This window comes from Malaclemys terrapin (genome assembly GCF_027887155.1).
Source record: "Malaclemys terrapin pileata isolate rMalTer1 chromosome 20 unlocalized genomic scaffold, rMalTer1.hap1 SUPER_20_unloc_3, whole genome shotgun sequence".
Lineage (NCBI taxonomy): Eukaryota > Metazoa > Chordata > Testudines > Emydidae > Malaclemys > Malaclemys terrapin.
The window spans coordinates 44495-68128 of record NW_026530190.1 but is presented as its reverse complement, the minus strand read 5'-3'; the positions used below and the strand labels follow the sequence as shown (position 1 = coordinate 68128).

At 60.9% G+C, this 23634-nt stretch overlaps 2 protein-coding genes across 2 annotated transcripts; one reads left to right on the top strand and one right to left on the bottom strand.

Annotated features, from left to right (window-relative positions):
- The first annotated feature begins 69 nt into the window (after positions 1 to 69).
- On the top strand, positions 70 to 20258 carry GYS1 (glycogen synthase 1). Its single transcript, XM_054015027.1, is given in 21 exon segments — positions 70 to 156; positions 1186 to 1357; positions 2361 to 2542; positions 3715 to 3906; positions 4317 to 4502; positions 4877 to 5021; positions 5236 to 5353; positions 6287 to 6338; positions 6340 to 6408; positions 6753 to 6842; positions 6844 to 6860; positions 7207 to 7266; positions 7494 to 7572; positions 7958 to 8071; positions 8156 to 8186; positions 8189 to 8239; positions 8242 to 8280; positions 8720 to 8815; positions 13101 to 13264; positions 13560 to 13640; positions 17887 to 20258. Coding segments are annotated over 20 exon segments (2202 nt in total). The 5' UTR covers positions 70 to 156; positions 1186 to 1239; the 3' UTR covers positions 18205 to 20258.
- A 772-nt stretch (positions 20259 to 21030) lies between these two features.
- FTL (ferritin light chain) lies at positions 21031 to 23115 on the bottom strand. The gene is made up of 4 exons (XM_054015028.1): positions 22864 to 23115; positions 22040 to 22186; positions 21782 to 21907; positions 21031 to 21319 (listed from the first exon to the last, which is right to left on the bottom strand). Exons 1-4 carry the CDS (start codon positions 22963 to 22965, stop codon positions 21164 to 21166), a joined length of 531 nt encoding a protein of 176 aa, XP_053871003.1. The 5' UTR covers positions 22966 to 23115; the 3' UTR covers positions 21031 to 21163.
- Between the last annotated feature and the right edge of the window lie 519 nt (positions 23116 to 23634).

Genomic DNA, 23634 nt, shown 5'->3' with positions numbered 1-23634 from the left:
TGAGCGCTCCACTCAGCGTCGCGGGAACGCACTGGGGCGTGGCGCCGCCCGGGCCACACCCTGTGTGGGCGGGGCTCCGCTGCAGCAGATGGGGGAGGGGCGGGGTCACTCTGAGACTAGCGCAGCGGAGGGGCTGGCTGGAGGCACTGCGGGGAGGTGAGTGGGGGGGGAGAGGGAGCCGTCGAGCCCCCCCCAGCATCCAGCCCCCCATGTCCCCCCTTCCCTTCCCCCATGTCCTCCTAGTCCCCTCTTCCCTTCTCTTCCCCCAGCCCCCCGTGATTCCCAACCCCTTTCCCCGCGTGCCCCCTGCATCCCCCCAGCCCCCCACTAGCCAAGGCTCTGACCCCCCCCTGCATCCCCCCCAGCCCCCCACTAGCCAAGGCTCTGACCCCCCTGCATCCCCCCAGCCCCCCACTAGCCAAGGCTCTGACCCCCCCCTGCATCCCCCCTAGCCTCCCACTAGCCAAGGCTCTGACCCCCCCCTGCATCCCCCCTAGCCTCCCACTAGCCAAGGCTCTGACCCCCCCTGCATCCCCCCCTAGCCTCCCACTAGCCAAGGCTCTGACCCCCCTGCATCCCCCCAGCCCCCCACTAGCCAAGGCTCTGACCCCCCTGCATCCCCCTAGCCTCCCACTAGCCAAGGCTCTGACCCCCCCCCTGCATCCCCCCTAGCCTCCCACTAGCCAAGGCTCTGACCCCCCCCTGCATCCCCCCAGCCCCCCACTAGCCAAGGCTCTGACCCCCCCCTGCATCCCCCCCAGCCCCCCAGTAGCCAAGGCTCTGACCCCCCTGCATCCCCCCCAGCCCCCCACTAGCCAAGGCTCTGACCCCCCTGCATCCCCCCAGCCCCCCAGTAGCCAAGGCTCTGACCCCCCTGCATCCCCCCCAGCCCCCCACTAGCCAAGGCTCTGATTCCTCCTTCCCTAGCCCCTTCCCCTCATGTCCCCCTAGCCCCCTCCCCTCCTCTTCCCCCAGCCCCCCGTGATCCCCCCCAACCCCTTTCCCCGTGTGCCCCAATCTCCCCTCCTAGTTCCCCACCAGCCACGGCTCTGATTCCCACCCCCCTTCCTGTGGGTCTGGGAGGTGGCGGGGAAGGGGTGTCCCGTGGCTCTGACTCCCCCCGCCCCCCCGTGGGCCTGCACTGGGGGGGGGTAACAGGGCTGATCGGTCTGTCTGTCTCCCCAGCCCGCCACGCAGACCCCCCCCTTGGCAAAGCGCTGCCCCCCAGCCTTAGCCGCCATGCCCCTGGCCCGCAGCGTCTCCGTCACCTCCCTGACGGGGCTGGAGGACTGGGAGGATGAGATCGACCTGGAGAACTCCGTCCTCTTCGAGGTGGCCTGGGAGGTGGCCAACAAAGGTGAGCCGGATGCTTGGGTTCTCTCCCTGGCTCGGAGGGAGGGGGGGGCTGGTAGCCAGGACTCCTGAGTTCTCTCCCCAGGTTTGGGAGGGGAGTGGGGGCTGGTGGTTAGAGCAGTGGGGGCTGGGAGCCCGGACACCTGGGTTCTCTCCCTGGCTCCGGGAGGCGGGTGGGGTCCAGTGGCTGGGAGCCCAGGAGGTTGCGTTGTGAGTCGCCGGGCCATGGCTCGCTGTGGGGTAGACCCAGGCATCCTCCTATGGGGTGAGGAGCAGGAACATGAGGTCGCGACTCCGCCCAGGCAAGGGGTCCCCCACAACCAGCTCATGCCCCACTCCAGAGGGGGCCGCATCCCGGCACTGGGCGAGGGGTCCCCGTATACCCAGCCCCCTTGCCCCACCCAGGGGACCGTGTCCCAGCGTGGGGGGGGTGCTGGCTGGAGCTGTCCTTTGCGCTGTGACCCCCCCAGGCCTTGGCTGTGAGGGAACAAGCGCAACCTTGTGATTCCCCCGATGCCTCCTGCCCCCCAGGTCCTCTTGCAGGGGGGTCTGGGGCCCAGGCCAGCGGGTGGAGATGCTGGTGCAGAGAAGGGACCAGTCTGAGCTGGGGCGGGGTAACTGCGCCGTGGGGCAGCCCCTGGCAGGGTCTCTGGGCGGGAGCTGGGGGAGCCAGGCCAGGCTTGGGGGGGGGGGGGGGCTTTGACCATGGGGGGCGCTAGAGTTGGGGAGGTGGGAGGGGTCTCCTGCTTTGGGGACCTGGGTGGCTGAGAGCCTGCTTGGGGGTATGGGGCATGGGGCAAGGGAGTCAATGGGGGGGGCCCTGCTGCTGGGGGTCCCACAATGCATTGCATCTTGCTGGGCCCCAGGGGACAGTGCAAGGGAGTCCCAGGTGTGGGGCAGGGGTGTGTATCAAGGGCCCCCCCTCAGATAAAGGGGCAGGGTGTATATCGGCCCCCTCCTCCAGGGGCGGGTGCATGGGGGGCTGTGTCTCTAACCCCCCCCCCCAGTGGGGGGTATCTACACGGTGCTGCAGACCAAGGCCAAGATCACGTCGGACGAGTGGGGGGAGAATTACTTCCTGCTGGGGCCCTACATGGAGCAGAACGTGCGCACCCAGGTGGAGCTGATCGACCCGCCCCACCCGGCCGTGCGACGCACCATCGACTCCATGAACGCCAAGGGGTGCAAGGTGAGAGCTGAGCCGGGGCACCAGCCACTGCAAGTGGAGAGCCCCCTCCTCCCCCCCCCCCCCCCGGCAAAGTGACAGCCAGGGGTGTTCGGGGGCCTCCTTGTGATTCGTGGGGGGGTGGGGACTGATGTGACCCTGCTGCTCCCCATGGTCCAAGGGGGGCCCCACCCACTTCCTCTACCTCTATGTTGGCGTCCCCCTCTTCTGACCAGAACGATTCCTGCACCTGTCTCCCAGAACCAGGCGAGAACCCAGGAGTCCTGGCTCCCAGCCCCCCCTGCTCTGACCACTAGACCCTGCTCCCCTCGCAGAGCCAGGAGAGAACCCAGGAGTCCTGGCACCCAGATCTCCCTCCCTCCCCTCTAACCACTAGTCCCCACACCTCTCCCAGAGCCAGGAGAGAACCCAGGAGTCCTGGCTCCCAGCCCCCCTGCTCTGACCACTAGACCCCACTCCCCTTCCAGAGCCAGGGAGAGAACCCAGGAGTCCTGGCTCCCAGCCCCCCCTGCTCTAACCACCAGCCCCCACTCCCCTTCCAGAGCCAGGGAGAGAACCCAGGAGTTCTGCCGCCACCTAACCAGGTTGAATAGAACCCCCACCCCCACCCCCAGAAATCCTGTCTCCTATTAGGACCATCACGCCCAATCCCTGGTGTTTTGGGAGTGTCTCATTCCCCCCACCCAGCACCTCTGGGACGCCCAGCCCCCCCCCCCATTGGCCGAGTCCCCAGAGGGGGACTATCTTTAGTAGCCAGGCTCAGGTTACCCCCCAGGAAAGGTCACCCCCCCCACACGTGATGTTTTTCTCTGGTGCTGAAAATATCTGCCCTGAAGTCCCCTCCTGGTGGGGGGGGGGGGGGAGGGAGGGCTGGGATCCGGTGCGGGGGGGGAGGGCTACATTGTGGGGGGTGTAGGGAAGTAGCTACTGCTATCTGGGCCCCAACCCCATTCTTGGGGTCTCCCCTGGGGGGGGTCCCTGCTGGGTGTGGAGGCTCTGGAGGGGTTGGTCCATGTGTCTGTGATGGGGAGAGGCCCTGGGCGGTTGGTTTGGGGGCTGGGGTTCTGCTGGGTGCTCGGTGGCAGGGGCCCAGGTGGTGGGCCCTGGGTGTGGTTTGGGGGTCCAAGTGGGGGGGGGCCCTGGGTGTCGGCTCCTCTCACCCCTGCCCTCCCCAGGTGTACTTTGGGCGCTGGCTCATCGAGGGGGGCCCCTACGTGGTGCTGCTGGACGTGGGGGCCACGGCCTGGAGCCTGGACCGCTGGAAGACGGAGCTGTGGGAAAGCTGCGCCATCGGGGTGCCCTGGTACGACCGGGAGGCCAACGACGCCGTCCTCTTCGGCTTCCTCACTGCCTGGTTCCTCGGCGAGGTGCGCAGGGGGGCGGGGGGGAATGCTGCCCGAGAGCCCCCAGCTCTGCCCACCGCGCCCGCTAGGCCAGCCCGCCACTGGCCCCCGATCGTCCCATTTCCTGGGGCGTCGCAAATAGAACCCAGGCGTCCTGGCTCCCAACCCCCCTCCCCTTTCAGAGCAAGGGAGAGAACCCAGGCGTCCTGGCTCCCAGCAGCACCCCCCTCCCCCGAGCCAAGGAGAGAACCCAGGTGTCCTGGCTCCCAATCCCCCTCTGACTCACCAGACCCCTCTCCCCTCCCAGCACAGGGAGAGAACCCAGGAGTCCTGGCTCTCAGCCCCCCCACACTCTATCGGTTAGTCCTCCATCCCTTCCCAGCACAGGGAGAGAACCCAGGCGTCCTGACCGGGCTCTCTCTCTCTCGCCCCAGTTCGTGGCTCAGTGCGAGGAGAAGCCGTTTGTCATCGGCCATTTCCACGAGTGGCTGGCGGGCGTTGGGCTCATCCTGTGTCGTACCCGCAAACTGCCGGTGGCCACCATCTTCACCACCCACGCCACGCTGCTGGGGCGCTACCTGTGCGCGGGCAGCGTCGACTTCTACAACAACCTGCATGCCGTGAGTCACCGGTGGGGGGCGCCCTGGGGTGCATGGTCCCCTCCCAGAGCTGGGGAGAGAACCCAGGAGTCCTGGCTCCCAGACTCGGAGCCGGGAAGAGAACCCAGGAGTCCTGGCTCCCAGTATTCGTCTCCGCCCCCCCCCCCCCCCCCCCCCGCTACACCCCACTCCCCTCCCAGAGCCATGGAGAGAACCCAGAAGTCCTGGCTCCCAGCCCCCCCTGCTCCGACCACTAGACCCCACTCCCCTCCCAGAGCCGGGGAGAGAACCCAGGAGTCCTGGCTTCCCCTTGCCCCCACCTCCCCATGGTCTACCCTACTCCAGGGCATTACCACTTTGTCCTGTCTCACTGCCCCCCTCCCTCCTGGCCCCAGTTTAACGTGGACAAGGAGGCCGGGGACCGGCAGATTTACCACCGGTACTGCATGGAGCGGGCCGCCGTGCACTGCACCCACGTCTTCACCACCGTGTCCCAGATCACGGCTGTGGAAGCCGAACACCTGCTCAAGAGAAAACCAGGTGAGGGGCTGGGAGTGTGGGGCCGGCTGGGTATGCAGGGACCCCTCGTCCAGCATTGGGATTCGTCCCCTCTGGGGTGGAGCGCGGGGGGTGTGGAGCAGCCACATAGAACAGCGTGGGGAAGAACAGGCAATCCCAGGCCTGGTTATTTCCCACTAATGGCTGCCCCGTGTCTGCTCTCCGGTGCCCCCCTTTTCCTGCCTCCCCCCCCCAGATATGGTGACCCCCAACGGCCTGAATGTCAAGAAATTCTCTGCCATGCACGAGTTCCAGAACCTCCACGCCCAGAGCAAGGCCCACATCCAGGAGTTCGTCCGGGGGCATTTCTATGGGTGAGTCCCTGACACCCCAGCTTCTGGGGCGCCCCAACCTGCTCGGTCCCACAGGCACAACCTTGGAACAGTATTTCCATCGCCACCGTGGTAGACCCCAGGAGTCCTGGGTCCCAGCCCCCCCCCACTCCCCCACCCCGGCCCACTCTGCCCCAAACTCACTGAACCCTGCTTCTTTCCTCCTGGAATTCCCCTCAGCGCCCCCTTCTGGCTGCTGGTAATACTGCACCTGCTGTCTCTGTACTACTCCCTTGAGGTGCTGTAGAGGATTAAGGGGGCATGTGAGGTCAGATTCCCCCCCCCTTTCAACCCAGTGCTAGGTGCAGTATGTCAATTGGACTCCTCCTGGGTGGGGATTCAGCTGGCTCTGGGGTGGGGCGCGGGGGCTGGGTATCTGGGGACCCCTCGCCCGGCACTGGGATGCAGCTGGCTCTGGGCTGGGGCGCGGGGGCTGCGTATACGGGGACCCCTCGCCCGGCGCTGGGATGCAGCTGGCTCTGGGCTGGGGCGTGGGAGCTGGGTATCCACGGACCCCTCACCCGGCGCTGGGATGCGGCTGGCTCTGGGGTGGGGCGCGGGGGCTGGGTATACGGGGACCCCTCGCCCGGCGCTGGGATGTGGCTGGATCTGGGGTGGGGCGCGGGAGCTGGGTATCCAGGGACCCCTCGCCCGGCGCTGGGATGCGGCTGGCTCTGGGGTGGGGCGCGGGGGCTGGGTATATGGGGACCCCTCGCTCGGCGCTGGGATGCCGCTGGCTCTGGGGTGGGGCGCGGGGCTGGGTATCTGGGGACCCTTGCCCGGCGCTGGGATGTGGCTGGCTCTGGGGTGGGGCGCGGGGGATGCGTATACGGGGACCCCTCGCCCGGAGCTGGGATGCGGCTGGCTCTGGGGTGGGGCACGGGGGCTGGACTTTCAGGGGTTTCTCTGCCCCAGGCACCTGGACTTTAACCTGGACAAGACCCTGTTCTTCTTCATCGCCGGGCGGCTACGAATTCTCCAACAAGGGGGCCGACATCTTCCTGGAGGCGCTGGCCCGACTCAACTACCTGCTCCGGGTAACGGGGGTTCCCTGCCCGCTGGGGGGGTCCCTTGCCCTGCTCCCCCCACTCTGGGGGTTCGGGTGAGAGGCCCCCCACTGCCTGCCATCTCGTTCGGGGCCCAGTCAGAAGGGGTCGGACAAACCCCTGGCGGCAGAGGGCAGTGGGGGAGGGTGGATGGGGCCTGTGGTGGGTTTCCTAGCTGGGCAGGGGGCAGTGTGTGTGTGTGGGGGGGTGTCTCTGGGGGAAAGATGGGGGGGGGCATCTCTGGGACGGGAGCTGAGCTGTTCCTGGAGTCCCCATCCCTGCTGGGGAATGGCCCCGGGCGCGCCCCCCCCCCCCTCATCCCTCTGCCCCCCCAGGTGAATGGCAGCCAGGTGACCGTGGTGACCTTCTTCATCATGCCGGCTCGGACCAACAACTTCAACGTGGAGAGCCTCAAGGGGCAGGCCCGTGCGCAAGCAGCTCTGGTGAGCCCCCCACGGGACCCAGGAGTCCTGGCTTCCCGCTGCCCTAACCACCAAACCCCATCCCCCACCCAGAGCTGGGAGAGAACCCAGGAGTCCTGGCTCCCAGCCCCCCTGCTCTAACCACTAGACCCCACTCCCCTCCCCGAGCCGGGGAAAGAACCCAGGAGTCCTGGCTCCCAGCCCCCCTGCTCTAACCACTAGACCCCACTCCCCTCCCTGAGCCGGAGAAAGAACCCAGGAGTCCTGGCTCGCCCGTGCCCTAACCCCTAGACCCCCATCCCGTGCTGGGGAAAGAACCCAGGAGTCCTGACTCCCAGGATCTCTCCCTCTCTCTCTGTCTCTGCAGGGACACAGCCAATGCCGTGAAGGAGAAGTTTGGGAAGAAGTTGTATGAATCGCTGCTGGTGTAAGTCCCGAGCTCAGCGGCCCGGGGGGGGGGGGGGGGGGGGGTTTGCGCCAGCCCTTCAGCTTCCCTGTAGCGGAAGGCCGGTGGGGAGCTGGGGAGCGAGGGGGAGGCAGGTGGGCTATATGGGGCAGGGGGCTCTGGGCTGTGAGGGGCACCTTGGGGTGCAGGGAGCTGGGGGGTGTCCAGTCCTGGGCTCTGCCCCCACTAACCCCCCTCCGTTCCCCCAGCGGGAACCTCCCCGACATGAACAAGATGCTGGACAAGGAGGATTTCACCATGATGAAGAGAGCGATATTCGCCACCCAGGTACCCGGACGCCTGGGTTCTCTCCCAGGTCAGGGTCGGGGGAGGGGGGAGTCTAGTGGTTAGAGCAGGGGGCGGCTGGGAGCCAGGACTCCTAGGTTCTCTCCCCAGCTCTGGGAAGGGAGTGGGGTCTAGTGGTTAGAGCGGGGGGGGCAGGGGGGAGCCAGGACTCCTGGGTTCTCTCCCAGCTCTGGGAAGGGCGTGGGGTCTAGTGGTGAGGGCGCGGGGAAGGGAGGGGCTGGGAGCCAGAACTCCTGGGTCCAATCCTGGCTCTGGGAGGGGAGTGGGATCTCATGGGATCGAGCTGTGGGACTGGGAGCCCGGACGCCTGGGTCCAGTCCTGCGACGGCAAAGCCTCCCCCGCCTGACAGGTGTCTGTCCGTCCTAGCGTCACTCCTTCCCCCCCGTCTGCACCCACAACATGCTGGACGACTCTACGGATCCCGTCCTCAATACCATCCGGCGTCTCGGGTTGTTTAACAGTAGTGCTGACCGCGTCAAGGTGAGCCGGGGGGCGGCCCCGCGGGGGAGGGACAAGGGGGGGTGCTGCCCGGCGGGGGTAACACCCCCCCCTCTCTGCCCCCAGGTCATCTTCCACCCCGAGTTCCTGTCCTCCACCAGCCCCTGCTGCCCGTGGACTACGAAGAGTTCGTCCGAGGCTGCCACCTAGGGTTTTCCCCTCCTACTACGAGCCGTGGGGCTACACACCAGGCAAGGAACTGGGGTGTCCAGCGCTTGGGTTCCCCCTGCGACAGGGAGGATAGTGGGGAGGGCTGGCAGCCAGGACTCCTGGGTTCTCCTCCCCGGCTCTGGGAGGGGAGTGGGGTCTAGTGATTAGACGGGGGTGGGGGGGGGGGGGAGCCAGGACCCCTGGGTTCTATCCCCAGCTCTGGATGAGGGGTCCCTGTATAACCAGCCCCCACCCCCGAGGGGCTGTGTCCCAGCGCCGGGTGAGGGGGGGGCCCCGTATATCCAGCCCCCGCGCTCCAGGTGGTGGGTGTCCATGGGGCCATCACGCTCTGTGGTTTCAGACATGGTTGTTCAGAAGCGGGCTACAAGGGCGGGGGAAGGGGGTATGTGTATCCAGTTGCCCCCCCCCCCCCCCCCCCCCCCCCGACCCCGGGTCTAACACTCCCTCTCCCCCCGCCAGCTGAATGCACTGTCATGGGGATTCCCAGCATCTCGACCAACCTCTCCGGATTCGGTTGCTTCATGGAAGAGCATATCGCCGACCCGTCGGCCTACGGTGAGTCCCGGGCCCCCCTACCCCACGACCTGGGGGAATTGTTCTCTGGCCAATCCCCCTGCCTGGGCAAAACGGATGCCTCATTTCCCGGCTGAATGCGTCCAGCATCCACGCCCGGCCCCAGGAGGGCGTGAGCCCTGCCTGTGCTAGACTGACGCGCCCGGGATCCCTTCCCCACGCAGGTCCCCCCCTTCTCTCTGCTCAGCTAAACGGCCAGAGCTCCTGGGGTCTCTCACTCGCAGGCAGGTTTTCCGGCCCTCACATTCTTCTCCGGCCCCTCTGCAATTTACCACCATCCTCCTTGAGATGTGGACACAGAGCTGGGTGCAGGATCCCAGCTGCCCCGGGGCCAGCTCCAGAGGCGATGCTCTGACTCGCCATCTCCCTGTTCACACGGCCCAGGACCCACGGGGTGCCGCTGATCGCCCACCACACTGCTCCCCAGGAGAGAGGCCCCCCTAGCCTGTACGTGCTGCCTGCGTTCTCTGGTCCTAGCCGGAGCTGTATTAACACGCAGCATTTGCTTGGGCCCGGCTTACAGGGCGACCAGCTCGCTGGGTATCACTGACCCATCCTTTGCATTGGTTCCCATGCCCCCAGCGTGTGGGTCGTCTGCAAACTTTATCAGTGAGGATTTGATGTTTTCCCTCAGGTCACTGATAAAAACATTCAGTAGCGAGGGGCCTTGCGAGACCCCACTAGAAACCCACCCGCTTGATAGCGGTGCCCCCTGCGAGATCTAGCAGCTAGCCAGTTTTTAATCCATTTAACGTGAGCCATGTCAATGTGTTATCTTCTCGTGTTTTGATCTTAATGTCGTGTAGCACCACACAAGTCTGAATAGGTCACATCAGCCCCATGACCTGTGTCTTTCAAATTTCTAATTTCACCAGAAGAGATGTGACAGTAGTTGGATGGGATCTATTTTCCATAGTCCCATATTGATTGGAGTTAATTACGTTGTCCCCTTTCAATTCTTTAAGTCCCACATCAGCCACGTCATCATCTTGCCTGGGATCGATGTCCGATCAACTGGTCTATAATTACCCAGGTCGCAGATTGGCTTTCTTCCAATCTTTTGGAAGTTCCCCAGGGTTTCAAGACTTACTGAAAATTAATGGTCCAGTGAGCTCCTCGGCCAGCTCTTTTAAAACTCTGGGTTGCAAGTTTTTGGGACATGCTGATTTTAAAATGTCTAGCTTTAGTTGCTGCTGTTTCACCTCTGTCACGGACTCACAGATCGTGCCCACTCTTGGCCCCAAGCGGTCCGTGGGGGGTGCCCCTGTTAGTGCGACAGCCCTTCTCGGGGGTCCACTCTCTCTCGGGGTCAGGCCCCTCCACCTCCTGGATCCGCACCTCTCAGAGCCCTAGAACACCTGTTTCTCGCCGTGGGCCCCCTCAGGGAGTCCACTCGCTCTGGACCCCCGGGACCTCCACCCCCGGAACGAGACGATCCCATCCTGTTCTCTAGACCAGAGGGACTCCTGCTCCCCCTTTCCAGCCCAGAGCCCCCCTGCTTCCCAGCTGGGCATCTGAGATCACCGGCCCCAAGCCCAGGCTCTGTCCATTGTCTTCTCTCCAGGGAAACAGGGTCGTAAACAGGATCGCCTGAGCCTTCTGTCCTCTGGCCGGAACCAGCTGGTCAGGTCACCGGGGTCCTGTCCCTGCAGCCCATTGTCCCCCCACTGGCCAGAACCGGCTGCGACTCCTGAGCTGGGTCTCCGGGTCACCGGTCACTGGGGTCTCCATTCTCCCCGCCAGTGGCTGGGGTCCCAAGTTCCCTCTCTGGTCTTCTGTAACCACAAACCCTCTCCGATCACCTCGTTAAACCAGTAGCACCCAGGGAAACTGAGTCCTACCCCCTCTGCATGCCAACCATTGGAAAACCAAGCAAATCCCCCATAGGAAACAAGAAAAACAAGAAACTCCCCCATATCGTCAAAACCTCCTCCAGAGATCCTGCTGGAATGGAAAGTGTTTTATCATCATATGATTTGGCTACGTGATCTGGCTTTTTCCCAAATACAGAACACAAATATTTACTGAACACTTCTGCTTTTCTGTGTTGTTGTTCACAATTCTATCCTGTCCATCTAGTAATGGATGAACTCCATTCATGGAATCATAGAAGATTAGGGTTGGAAGAGATCTCAGGAGGTATCTAGTCTAACCCCCTGCTCAAAGCAGGACCAACACCAACTAAATCATCCCAGCCAGGGCTTTGTCAAGCCGGGCCTTAAAAACCTCCAAGGATGGAGATTCCACCATCTCCCTAGGGAACCCATTCCAGTGCTTCACCACCCCCCTAGTGACATAGTGTTTCCTAATATCCAACCTAGACCTCCCCCACTGCAACTTGAGACCATTGCTCCTTGTTCTGTCATCTGCCACCACTGAGAACAGCCGAGCTCCATCCTCTTTGGAACCCCCCTTCAGGTAGTTGAAAGCAGCTATCAGATCCCCCCTCATTCTTCTCTTCTGCAGACTAAACAATCCCAGTTCCCTCAACCTCTCCTCGTAAGTCATGTGCTCCAGCCCCCTGATCATTTTCATTGCCCTCCGCTGGACTCTCTCCAATTTGTCCACGTCCTCCTTGTAGTGGGGGCCCCAAAACTGGATGGGTGCGGCCTCACCAGTGTCGAATAGAGGGAACTAATCGCTTCCCTCGATCTGCTGGCAATGTTCCTACTAATGCAGCCCAATGTGCCGTTGGCCTTCTTGGCAACAAGAGCACACTGTTGACTCATATCCAGCTTCCCGTCCACTGTAATCCCAGGTCCTTTTCTGCAGAACTGCTGCCTGGCCACTCGGTCCCTAGTCTGTAGCGCTGCATGATTCATAGATTCTAGGACTGGAAGGGACCTCGAGAGGTCATCGAGTCCAGTCCCCTGCCCGCATGGCAGGACCAAATACTGTCTAGACCATCCCTGATAGACGATTCTTGGGATTCTTCCATCCCAAGTGCAGGACTCTGCACTTGTCCTTGTTGAACCTCATCAGATTTCTTTTGGCCCAATCCTCCAATTTGTCTAGGTCACTCTGCACCCTAGCAGCGTCTCTACCTCTCCCCCCAGCTTAGTGTTGTCACGGAGTATTGGGGAACTCAGGGCCCTGCACCCTCGGCTTCCTGCGATTCACCATGACTCTCAGCCAGCCAGTAAAGCAGAAGGTTTATTTGGATGACAGGAATACAGTCCATGACAGGTCTTGCAGGCACAGACAACAGGGACCCCCTCAGTTAGGTCCATCTTGGGGTCCCAGGGCATCCCAGCCCCCCTTGGGAGGTCAGAGCAATCTCTGCCTCCCCACCATCTCACGACCCAGCTTCCCAGACTCTGCCTTCAGCGACCCCTCCCACAGCCTTTGTTCAGTTTCCCGGGCCAAGGAGTCACCTGGCCTCCAACCCCTTCCTGGGTTCTCATGTTACACGCTCAGGTATTTGCCTTCGGGCAGACTATCCTAGTCACACTCCCCTGTCAGCATTCACAGACCACAGTAAGAACAGTCCCAGTTCGTCACAAGTGTCATCTGCGAACTTGCTGAGGGTGCAATCCATCCCACCATCCAGCTCATTAATAAAGGTATTGAATAAAACTGGCCCCAGGACCGACCCTTGGAGGGCTCCACTTGATACCGGCTGCCAACTAGACATCGAGCCATTGATCATTACCCGTTGAACTCAATGATCTAGCCAGCTTTCTATCCATTTTATAGTCCATTCATCCAATCCATACTTATTCAACTTGCTGGCAAGAATACTGTGGGAGACCACATCAAAATCTTTGCGAAAGTCAAGATATAGGATTTATTTTGTTCCTAATACGCTAAAAAACAAACACATCCTTCTTATTGTCCTTAACTCTGCTGGTCATAGATTTCGCCTTGTGTCCTTCAGCTTCCCTTATCAATTTTCTACAACTTCCTGATTTCTGATTGAAATGCTTTGTCACCTTCTCCTTCATTCCACTTGTTGTATATTGTCTTTATTTTGTATAGTTGCTGTCAATTCCCCCATAAGCCTAGTTGGTTTTTTAACCTATCTTCGTGATTGTGGCTTTTCAGGCCTCTAATAGAACATTCTTGGGACTGTTCCCAATGATTGTTCACATTTTTCTGTTTAAATTCTCTCTCCCAGCGGACTTAGCTCAGAAATGGGTCGAGATTTAACATAGAGGCCGGGTTCTGCCCCAGCTCTGGGAGGGGACGGGGGGGCTAGTGAGTTAGAGCAGGGGGCCTGGGAGCCAGGACTCCTGGGTTCTCACTCCCTCCCCTCTCCCTCCCCCAGGGATCTACATCCTGGACCGACGGTTCCGGGCGCTGGATGATTCGTGCACCCAGCTGACGTCCTTCCTGTACAGTTTCTGTCAGCAGAGCCGGCGCCAGCGTATCATCCAGCGCAACCGGACCGAGCGCCTCTCCGACCTGCTGGACTGGAAGTACCTGGGCCGGGTGAGTAGGAGAGGGGCTGGGTGAGTGGGGTATCCCTGGGCCAGGCCATGTGGGGGAAGAGCTGGCAGGGGGGGAAGAATAGCTCATGGGGCGGTGGAGTTCCCCCCCCCCCGTGCCCGTCGCGCCCCCCCCCCCCGGCCTCCATGGGAACCGACCCCTTGGGGAGAACCTGCTGCTGTCAGAGGCAGACACGGAGGCTGGCTGAGGGGGGCAGAGGGGAGCTGTGGGGATGGCAGAAGGGGGCGGGTCCTGGCCCAGCCCCCCATAACCCCCCGTGTCTTCTCCCCCACCCCAGTATTACATGTCTGCCCGACACCTGGCGCTCGCCAAGGCCTTTCCCGACAACTTCACCTACGAGCCCCCGGAGGAGACAGCGGTGAGTGTGAGACCTCCGAGGGGCCCCGTATACCCAGCCCCCACAGCCTCCCCCAAGAGGCCCAGTGCCCCTCCCGAGGAGCCCCATATACCCAGCCCCCACGGTACCCCCGAGGGTATTGCGTTTCTGCGCTGGGTATGGGGTCCCTGTGTCCCTGGCCCCTACATTTCCCCCCCCCCCCCGAGGGATCCGTGTGTACCCAGCTCCTTTGTTTCCTCACCTCACCCCCAAGGGGTCCCTGCATCCTCTCCCCCAGAGGTTCCTGTGTATCCAGCCCCTGTGTGTGTGCCCCCTGTGATGGGTTCGGTCACAGAGACCCCCTTGGGACTGCCACCTGATGTGCCAAAACTACCTCTGAGCCCGTTTTCCCTGCCAGCTTGGGACGTCAGAACCCTGCCTGGTTGAGCCAGACCCGCCAGCCTGCTGCAGCCCAGACCCAGGGTCTGAACCACGTTCCCAAAGCTGCAGACTTAACTGAAAACAGCTTAGAAAGTGCTCCTGACTCCAGCACCCAGACACCCAGCTCCCAATAGGCTCCAAACCCCAAATAAATCCGTTTTACCCTCTATAAAGCTTATACAGGGTAAACTCATAAATTGTTCGCCCTCTATAACACTGATAGAGAGAGATGCACGGCTGTTTGCTCCCCCGGGCATTAATCACTTACTCTGGGTCAATTAGTAAACAAAAGTGATTTTATTGAGTATAAAAAGGAGGATTTAAGTGATTTCAAATAACAGACAAAACAAAGTAAGTCACCATGAAAAATAAAATAAAACACACAAGTCTAAGCCTAATGCATTAAGAAACTGAATACAGGTAAAATCTCACCCTTAGATGTTCCAAAAAGCTTCTTTCACAGACTAGACGCCTTCCTAGTCTGGGCACAATCCTTTCCCCGGGTACAGCCCTTGTTCCAGCTCGGGTGGTAGCTAGGGGGTTTCTCAGGACTGCCCTGCAGGTATGCAGTGGAGGCTTGCAGGTTAACAGAGCCATTCACAGTTCATTGAATCTGAAGCACCCTTAACAGCTTCCACTTAGTATGTTTACATCAGTGATACACGTTTGTATCTTCTTCTCCCAACTCCAGACCTAGAAATAACATGTGCAAACAAAGGGGATGATCATACTCAGTAGATCAGAAACTTTGTAATGATGCCTTACAAGAGACCTTTTGCATGAAGCATATCCCAGTTACATTATATTCACACTTACAAACATATTTTTATGAAGCATATGGAGTGCTACATCACCCCCTCCTCCTGAACTTACTGTCGGAGACTTGGACGTGGCGGAGGCAGTACGTGTAAAATCGCTGTTTGTCTCTGGTTACACACCCTCCCGGTACCTTTTAAACCCTATGATGTTATTTATAGGTGTTCTAGCAAAGTTCTGGGTTCCTGGTGCCTGGGGTGCAGTATTGATAACAGAATGCAGATAGCAATATCTGTTAAAGTGTAGGTGTCTTGGCATTTAGCCACCAATGCCATGAGGCGGCGTGCCTCAGTTTCCCCGGTCACACAGCAACATCGGCCTGTTATGCTTTTGCTGCTGGGCCGGGCTTCAAGCCTGTTTACAGGTGTCGCAGAGTGTGAGGGAGTCAGGGCCCTGCACCCCCTATTTCCTGCGATGCACCGGGACTCTCAGCTGGCCAGTAACACAGAAGGTTTATTAGATGACAGGAACACAGCCCAAAACGCAGCTTGTAAGTACAGAGAACAGTACCCCTCCGTCAGGTCCATCTTGGGGGGTGGGGAGCCCAGACCCTGGTTCTGGGCCTCCCTCTGTTTCCCCAGCCGGCTCAAAACTGACACCCCCTCCAGCCCCTCCTCTGGCCTTTGTCTCTTTCCCGGACCAGGGTCACCTGATCTCTTTGTTCTCCAACACCTTCAGTTGGCACCTTGCGGGGGGGGCCCAGGTCATCAATTGCCAGGAGGTCGGCCATTCTTTGGGCCGACCCCATCACACCTCCCTCTCGGGCTCTGCAACACTCACACCCCCTTATCCCCCCCACCTCGATACTTAAGAAAGGCATAGGGGAAACTGAGGCACCCACCCAGTATTCAGAGAAAACATTCAGAACATTCCCACGTCGTCACAACAGGTATAAACTGAAAAGCGACATGCTTGTGGGACTGTCTTGTCACCATCCTTAACATGTACAACAGTTTTTTCCCACAAATCAGGTATGTCCCACATGTTCAAAGGCTTTACCATTAAACATCAGCATTGGCAGATGTCCTAGAATCTCAGGAGGTTCTAGTCCAACCCCCTGCTCAAAGCAGGGCCAATCCCCCAATGGCCCCCTCAGGGATTGAACTCACAACCCTGGGTTTAGCAGGCTACTGCTCAACCCACTGAGTTATCCCTCCCCCCACGTTAACGCCTTTGTCTTGACCCCTAGATGAAGTAGCAAAAGAGGCACGATTAACAGCCAGTTTCTGACGGACAGACGTCATTCACACAGCCTGGCTTGGCCAGCGTCCACTGTATTTCCCAGTCCCTCCGGGCACCATGGTAGGAGACCGATTCTCCTGCCGCTTTGGGGAAGGCTCTCAATTCAGGCCTGTGTTTGGATTTTGGCAAGGAAAGGGTGCACTGCAGCCATGCCTGCCCTCGGCCCCTCCCTCTGGAATCTCTTCGGGCTGGGCCCCACCTGCTGCGAAGTTTCCCTAAGGCAAAGTTTTTCTTCCTCCTGCCTTACAAACCTGGCAGGAACATCTTTCCATGGGGCGCTTTGGATTGGTAAGATCCCCCCAGGTCACCCCACGCTCTGATCCCAACAGGTCAGCGGGGTGGACTCTCCCCTCAAAACCTGATCCGCAGGGGAGGGGTCTGGCATTTCTGGGAAAATGCCTTCCTACAAAAGGCGGGCAGACCCTCCTGTCCAGCCTCGCCTTCCGTCTGGACTTCCCCCTGTGTCCTCCAAAAGGGAAGGAGACCTTGATCCAGCTGTGGGCTCCCAGCTATGACAGACCCTTCACTGGCCAGCCCAATCCCCCCGCCCCCTCCCTTTCACTCGGGTTGGGTTTGCTTCCACCTGCAGAGTCTTTGGGGGCTGTTCCCACCGGAGCCGTCACCAGGACCCCAACGTCCACCTCCAGGATACGTGTCTCTGTGCACCGCTTCCGCTCCATTACAGCCAGCTCACGCTTCTGGGTCTCGATTTGGGCTTGTATTTGGGCCTCGATTTCTTTGTCTTTAACTCCAGGGCTTGCTGGCTCCCTCTTTCCCTCTTAGCAGTTTGCACCCTGTGCCATTCTAGCTTCTTCTGAGCTTCACTCTCACCTATTTTGCTGACTTTCCTGCCTCTATTTCCCTTACCCGAAATAAGCAAACGGAAAATAACAAACCAGTAACCGCTTCGTCTGTTCTCCGGCCACCCCACTTAACTCACTTAAAATCACTACCAGTGTTTCAAAGCACTCAGCTGTGCACAGATCCCGCTTGACTACGCCACTGTGACGGGTTCGGTCACAGAGACCCCCTTGGGACTGTCACCTGACGTGCTGAAGTTACCTCTGAGCCCGTTTTCCCTGCCAGCTTGGGACTTCAGAACCCTGCCCGGTTGAGCCAGACCCGCCAGCCTGCTGCAACCCAGAGCCAGGGTTTGAACCATGTTCCCAAAGCTGCAGACTTAACTGAAAACAGCTTAGCAGGTTACCTATCTCCAGCCCCCAGACACCCAGCTCCCAATGGGGTCCAAACCCCAAATAAACCTGTTTACTCTGTATAAAGCTTATACAGGGTAAACTCCTATATTGTCTGCCCTCTATAACACTGCTAGAGAGAGATGCACAGCTGTTTGCTCCCCTAGGTATTAATACATACTCTGGGTCAATTCATAAAATCACTTTTGTTTATTAAGTATAAAAAGTAGGATCTAAGTGGTTTCAAGGAATAACAGACAGAACAAAGTAAGTCACCAAGCAAAATAAAACAAAACACGCAAGTCTAATTACAGGTAATATCTCACCCTCAGCGATGTTCCAGTTAGCTTCTTTCACAGACTAGACTCCTTCCTTTGTAATGATGCCTTACAAGAGACCTTTTGCACGAAGCATATTCCAGTTACATCGTAGTCACGCTTACAAACATATTTGTATAAAGCATATGGAGTGCTACATCACCCCTCTACACACACACCCCGCCCCGGAGGGGTCTCTGTACACCCGGCCCCAGCCCTGTGCGGCCGCGTCTGGGCACTGGCGCTACCAGGCACGTCTGTGTCTCTCTCTCCACCCAGGCCCAAGGATTCCGCTACCCCCGCCCGGCCTCCGTGCCCCCTTCGCCCTCCATCTCCCGCCACTCCAGCCCCCACCACAGCGAGACAGAGGAAGACGACGAGCGGTACGACGAGGAGGAGGAGGCTGAGAAGGATCGGCGCAACATCAAGCCCCCGGCCATGACGGGCCCTGTCCCCGAGTGGCGCAAGCCACCCAAGAAGGGCTCCAGCGAGGCCAGCACCTCCTCCAATGCCTCCAACGCCTCCACCCCCACCATGCCCTCCAGCCCCAGCGACCCCAGCAGCCCCAACAACTCCATCATCGAGGAGAGGAACTAGGGGAGGGGGTTCTAGACTGGTCTAGAACGAGGGAGTGCCCCCACCCCAGGCACAACGGTTATAAGCAACCCCCTTGCCGTCCCCATCCTCTGCTTTTGGCTTGCCCTCTCAAGAACCCACCCTTCCCTTTTTGCTGGGTTCTAGATTGCTCGTGCTAGGTTCTAGATCATTCAAAACCAGCCCCCCCCATGAGATGGTATAAACATCCCCTTCTCACCAACTGTCCTCTAGAAACCCTCCTCCCCTTTGGTGGTGAGGGTTGCTGGGTTCTAGATCATTCAAAACCAGGGGTGATCCCTCCACGTGAGATAAACATCTCCCTCCTGCCTCCCATCCTTTGCTTCTGGCTCTCCCTCGGGACCCCCAAAGTGATGGGTTTGTTCCGTGTTCTAGATCAGTGGCATGGGTGTTCGAGAGTCCAGTCTCCAAGGTGCTCCAGGACCCTATGCACTATAGGCTCTGGCCTGCCCCTCCAAACTGTCTAGAACAACCTCCCTCTTGTCTGCAGCACTCTGGATTGTACTAGTGTTTGCAGCTGCCAATGTTCAGGAGAGATGGGGGGGCTCTCAAATGGTTTGGGCTAGGAGCAAGGTCAGGTGTGGTCTAGAGAGAGGCCTGGTCTGGAACAGGGCCTGGCTTCAAGGTGTGGGGTTGGTCTGGATCCTTCTATAAGACTTCTCACTCAAGAATGCAGGGCAGCCCTGGATTCTGTTTGGGGATCTAGATTGTTCTAGAATTCTGTGTATTAAAATGGGGGTCGAGGATGTAGGGTACCTGTATTGGATTCTGGAATGCAGCATCAGGTGATATTGGGGGTTCTGGACCAGTCTAGAATGGGACCTGCTGTAGGGTTTTGATTGGATTGTTCTGGAGTGATGTGACATAGCAGGATGCTGGAGCTGTTTAGAAGGAGGGGCAGTCTAGAATGACCCTGCTACTGAGTCTGAAGCGTTCTGGATCCCTCAGTGCAATGAAGGGGTTGGGGCCATATGTAGAAGTCCACATTGTCTTGGTCTAGACCAATCCAGAACATTGCATGGTCAAGAGATGTTGAAGGGTGTTGGGTGTTCTGGAGGGGACATCTCGAATGGCATCTCTGGGAAGGGGGAAGCACTGGCGGGCGCTGTGAACAAAGGGAAATGGGTTGGTTCCTGACTTCATGCAGCTCCACCTAGATCATTCTAGAACAGCGTGTGCTGGGAGTCCTGGCCTTCTCGCAGCGTTCTGCAGCACTCCTGTGGTCGGGCGAGCATAGCCTCGGAAAGAGGTGGTCTAGATCACATAGTAGATCATTCTAGAGCACTGCGTGTAGGATGGAAAGATGCTGCTGGGGGCAGGGTTCTAGATCATTCTAGCAATGTCAGGGGCAGATGCTAGAAACCCAAGCTGCCTGGCACATGTTCTAGGTTGTTTGAAGTCACTAGACAGCAGCGTGGCTGGGCTAGAATGACTTGCAGGGTTTCGATCATTCTCGGCTTGGGATTCGGTTGCTGGGTTCTAGATCACTCTGTGCTCAGTCTGAGGGGCTGCTCTAGAACATGGCCAATGACGGGGCTGCAGGAAGGCTCCAGGATTCTGTATGCGGGTGCAGTCTGGTCACGTCCCCTCCCCCTCCCAGACCTCCAACAACAGACCAGTCGAGAACCCGGCTGCTTGATATCTAGAACCCTGCTCCCGGCTGGCGCCATCTGCTGGGGAGCGGGCGGGAGGGGTCACACAGCTGGACCTGCTGCTGAGAGGGGGGAGGGGGAGGTGTCTAGACAGGGCTCCCCTTGCCTGCCAGTTTCCCAGCAACCCCAAGACAAGGAAAATCATGTTTCAAAAACGTTTGGGCTGCCATCCCCTGGGCTGTGTGCCTAGGCCCCCCGCTCTGTGCCTGGGCTGGGTGCTGCACCCACGGGTGCCATCGGGCCTCTGTGGGGTGAGGCCCCCTCCACCCCGGCTCGTGTTTTTTATTTATGGCTGTTGCAAATGTCGTCGCTTGGTTTCATTTTTGTCTCTCCCGGGCCACAGGGAGCCGGGCCGGGCCTAAGAATAAACGTGAGTTGAACTCAGTGGCGGCAGCTGTGTGTCCCATGGGGAGCGTCCCACAGCCTGCTTGGGGCGCGGGGGCTGAGTATACGGGGACCCCTCGCCCAATGCTGGGATGCGGCAGGCTATGGAGTGGGGCGGGGGCTGAGTATACGGGGACCCCTCACCCAATGCTGGGATGCGGCTCGCTCTGGGGTGGGGTGCAGGGGCTGGCTATACAGGGACCCCTCGCCCAATGATGGGATGCAGCTGACTCGGGTGGGGATTCCTCACCCAGTGCTGGGACGTGGCCCTGCTGGGGTGGGGTGTTGGGTGGGATTCCAGCCTTTTGCAACATCCCCCCCACCTGTGGGATTCAGGCTGGGGGTCAGACCATGGGCGGCGCCCCTGGTGCAATGGGGTGCTTGGTCCCTCCCAGGCAAGCACCCCGGTGCCCCCCTTCCAGCGCTGAGTTTGGGGTGCTGCCGGGATGCTGCTCGTAGGGTGTGGGGAGCAGGGACAGGGACCGCCTGGTCTCCGCCCCAGTTCAAGGGGGCAGGGACAGCAGCTGCCCCCCCCAGGGGTTAATGCCATCGGACACCCCATTAACCAGCTGGGGAGTGCCAAGCTGTGTGGGGAGGACTGGTGATGGGAGGGGATGTACCCCCCCCTTGGCAGGGGTTAGAGTGATGGTGGTGGGGGGATGGGGAGCCAGGACACCTGGGTTCTGTCATGGGCGTTGCGAGGGGAGGGGGTTGGAGCGGGGTCCCTGGAAGCCAGGACGCCTGGGTCCCCATCAGACACCTCACACAGCCGGAGTGCTAAGGCCAAGCCTTTATTCAATGTCAGTTACAGACTTTGGAGGGGGCAGGTCACCCCGTGATTGGGGGGGCTCCGGCCCGGCAGGGCAGCAGGATTTAAAGGGCCGGCGCCGCGGGCAGCTCGGGGCTCAGCTGCTGTCGTCCAGGGTGAGCCGGTCGAAGAGATACTCGCCCAGCCCCGCCTCTGGCGCCCCCACGCGCCGCAGGTTGGTCACGTGGTCGCCCAGTTTCTTCAGGAGCTTCACCTCCTCGTCCAGGTAGTGGGTCTCCAGGAAATCGCACATCTGGGGGGGGGGGTAGAGGAGAGTTAGAGACGGGGGTCCCCTTGGGCCTTCTCCCCCCCCAGGACTCCTGGGTTCTCTTCCCGACTCTGGGAGGGGAGGGTCTAGTGCTTAGAGCAGGGGGGCTGGCAGCCAGGACTCCTGGGTTCTCTCCCAGCTCTGGGAGGGAATGGGGGGGGTCTAGTGGTGAGGGGGGGGGTAGGGGGGTGCGTGTGTGGGTGCGCGCGTGCACCCGCATCCTGGGAGCCAGGTCTCCTGGGCATGGCCGGCTCCAGCATTTCTGCCGCCCCAAGCAAAAAAAAAAAAAAAAAAAAGGGGAAGGGGGTGGTCTAGTGGTGAGAGTGGGGGGCGGGGCTGGGAGCCAGGTCTCCTGGGTTCTCTCCTCAGGTCTGGGAAGGGAGTGGGGTCTAGTGGTTAAAGCAGGGGGGCCCGGACTCCTGGGTTCTCTCGGGGTGGGTCACTCACGTGGGGGTCCGTGTGGCTCATGGCCACCTTGTGCAGGTCCAGCAGCGCCTGGTTGACGGTTTTCTCCAGCTTCAGGGCGAAGTCCATGGCGGCCGCCCCATTCCCCCACTCGTCCTGCTCCGGTTTCTGGTGGTGGGGGGGAGGGAGGTTAGGGCTGTGCGGGCGGGGGGGCAGATGGGGTCCCCCTCAACCTTTCCCATAGACCCCAGCACCCCCCACCTGCATCTCTCCCTCCTGCCCCCAGCCCCCCCGGCTCACCTGGATGGCCTGCAGCAGGATGCGGCCCCCCCGGCGGTTCTGGAAGCCCAGCAGCCGCTCGGCCTGTTCCCGCTTCTCGCCCGACAGGTGCCGGAAGAACTCGGAGAAATGGGCCAGCGCCACATCGTCCCGGTCGAAGAAATAGCCCTGGTCGGGGGGAGAAGACATCAGTGAACCCCGAGTGAGGGGCTGCCCCCAGGCCCCCCAGATCCAGGGAGGGGGAGACACCCCCCTAGAGAGCCCCCACCCAGCCCCTAAGGCTAGAGAGTGGGGGGAGGCCAGGGACTGCCCCAGAGACCCCCCCCTGAAACTCCCCAATCCAGGGACCCCCCCCACAGCCAGGGGACAGCCCCACCCCTCCCCACGTCAGGGGTGGTTAATGGTTAACATCGCTGGGGACTGGCAGGGTCCTTGGAGGCTGGACTCTGCCCGAGGAGCGGCTGGTAAACAACAGAGGGTGGGGCTGGGGGGGGGTGTCAGGGACCCAGGCAGGCAGATCTGGCACCCAGCGGGGCTGGCGGGCGCGGGGGCTGGGGCTCAATGACATGGGGGGGGGGAGTCCCTGTGCTGGGGACATGCGGATGGGAAAAGCGGGGGTCTGGGAGCCAGGACTCCTGGGTTCTCTGCCCGGCGCTGGGAGGGGAGTGGGGAGCAGTGGTCGGAGCGGGGGGGGCTGGGAGCAGGACTCCTGGGTTCTCTCCCCGGCACTGGGAGGGGAGCGGGGAGCAGTGGTCGGAGCGGGGGGTCTGGGAGCCAGGACTCCTGGGTTCTCTGCCCGGCGCTGGGAGGGGAGTGGGGAGCAGTGGTGGGAGCGGGGCGCTCACCAGGGACTGGTAGCTGTAACTGGCTCGCAGCAGCTGGTTCACCAGGCGGTTGGTGCCGGCTTCGCTCTCGGGGTCGTAGTTCTGGCGGATCTGGGAGCTCATGGTGCCGGTGGGGGCTGGTGCGGGCCGGTCTCGGGGTGCAGAGGCTCCGGGGGTGCGGGCCGGTCTCGGGGTGCAGAGGCTCCGGGGGTGCGGGCCGGTCTCGGGGTGCAGAGGCTCCGTTCAAGCACTGTTGAAGCAAGAGCCTGTGGGGTCCGGGGGGCTGGCGGGGACCCTTTATACCCACGGCCCTTCCCGGCCCAGCCCGCCCCCCCGCCGCTAGCAGCTACTGGCACGCCCCATACAGTGCGGGAGGGGCTGGGAGCCCGGACGCCTGGGTTCTATCCTCGGCTCTGGGAGGCTGATTGGACAGAGAGAGAAGCGCCCCGCCCCCCCCGGACCCTGACTCAGCACAAACCTTCCCCGTGGCCCCTCAGCATGACTCAGCACCCCCCCCCCTTGGGCTGTTTCCTTCCTTAGCCACCCCCCCGCCGCGGGGCTGAGCGCATGTGACGCACCAAATATGCCCCAGCAGAAAGGGAGCGAACCCAGGCGTCCTGGCTCCCAGCTCCCCCTCCTCTAACCACTAGACCTCACTCCCCTCCCAGAGCCAGGGAGCGAACCCAGGTGTCCTGGCTCCCAGCCCCCCCGCCCCGGCTCTAACCACTAGACCCCACTCCCCTCCCAGACCTGGGGAGAGAATCCAGGAGTCCTGGCCCCCCCCGCCCCCCG

Coding starts and splice junctions, on each gene's coding strand:
- FTL (XM_054015028.1), bottom strand. CDS start 22,965: ATGAGCTCCCAGATCCGCCAGAACTACGACCCCGAGAGCGAAGCCGGC. Junction 22,187..22,863: donor GTTACAGCTACCAGTCCCTG/GTGAGCGCCCCG, acceptor CCCCCCGACCAG/GGCTATTTCTTCGACCGGGA. Junction 21,320..21,781: donor TGAGCCACACGGACCCCCAC/GTGAGTGACCCA, acceptor CCCCCCCCCCAG/ATGTGCGATTTCCTGGAGAC.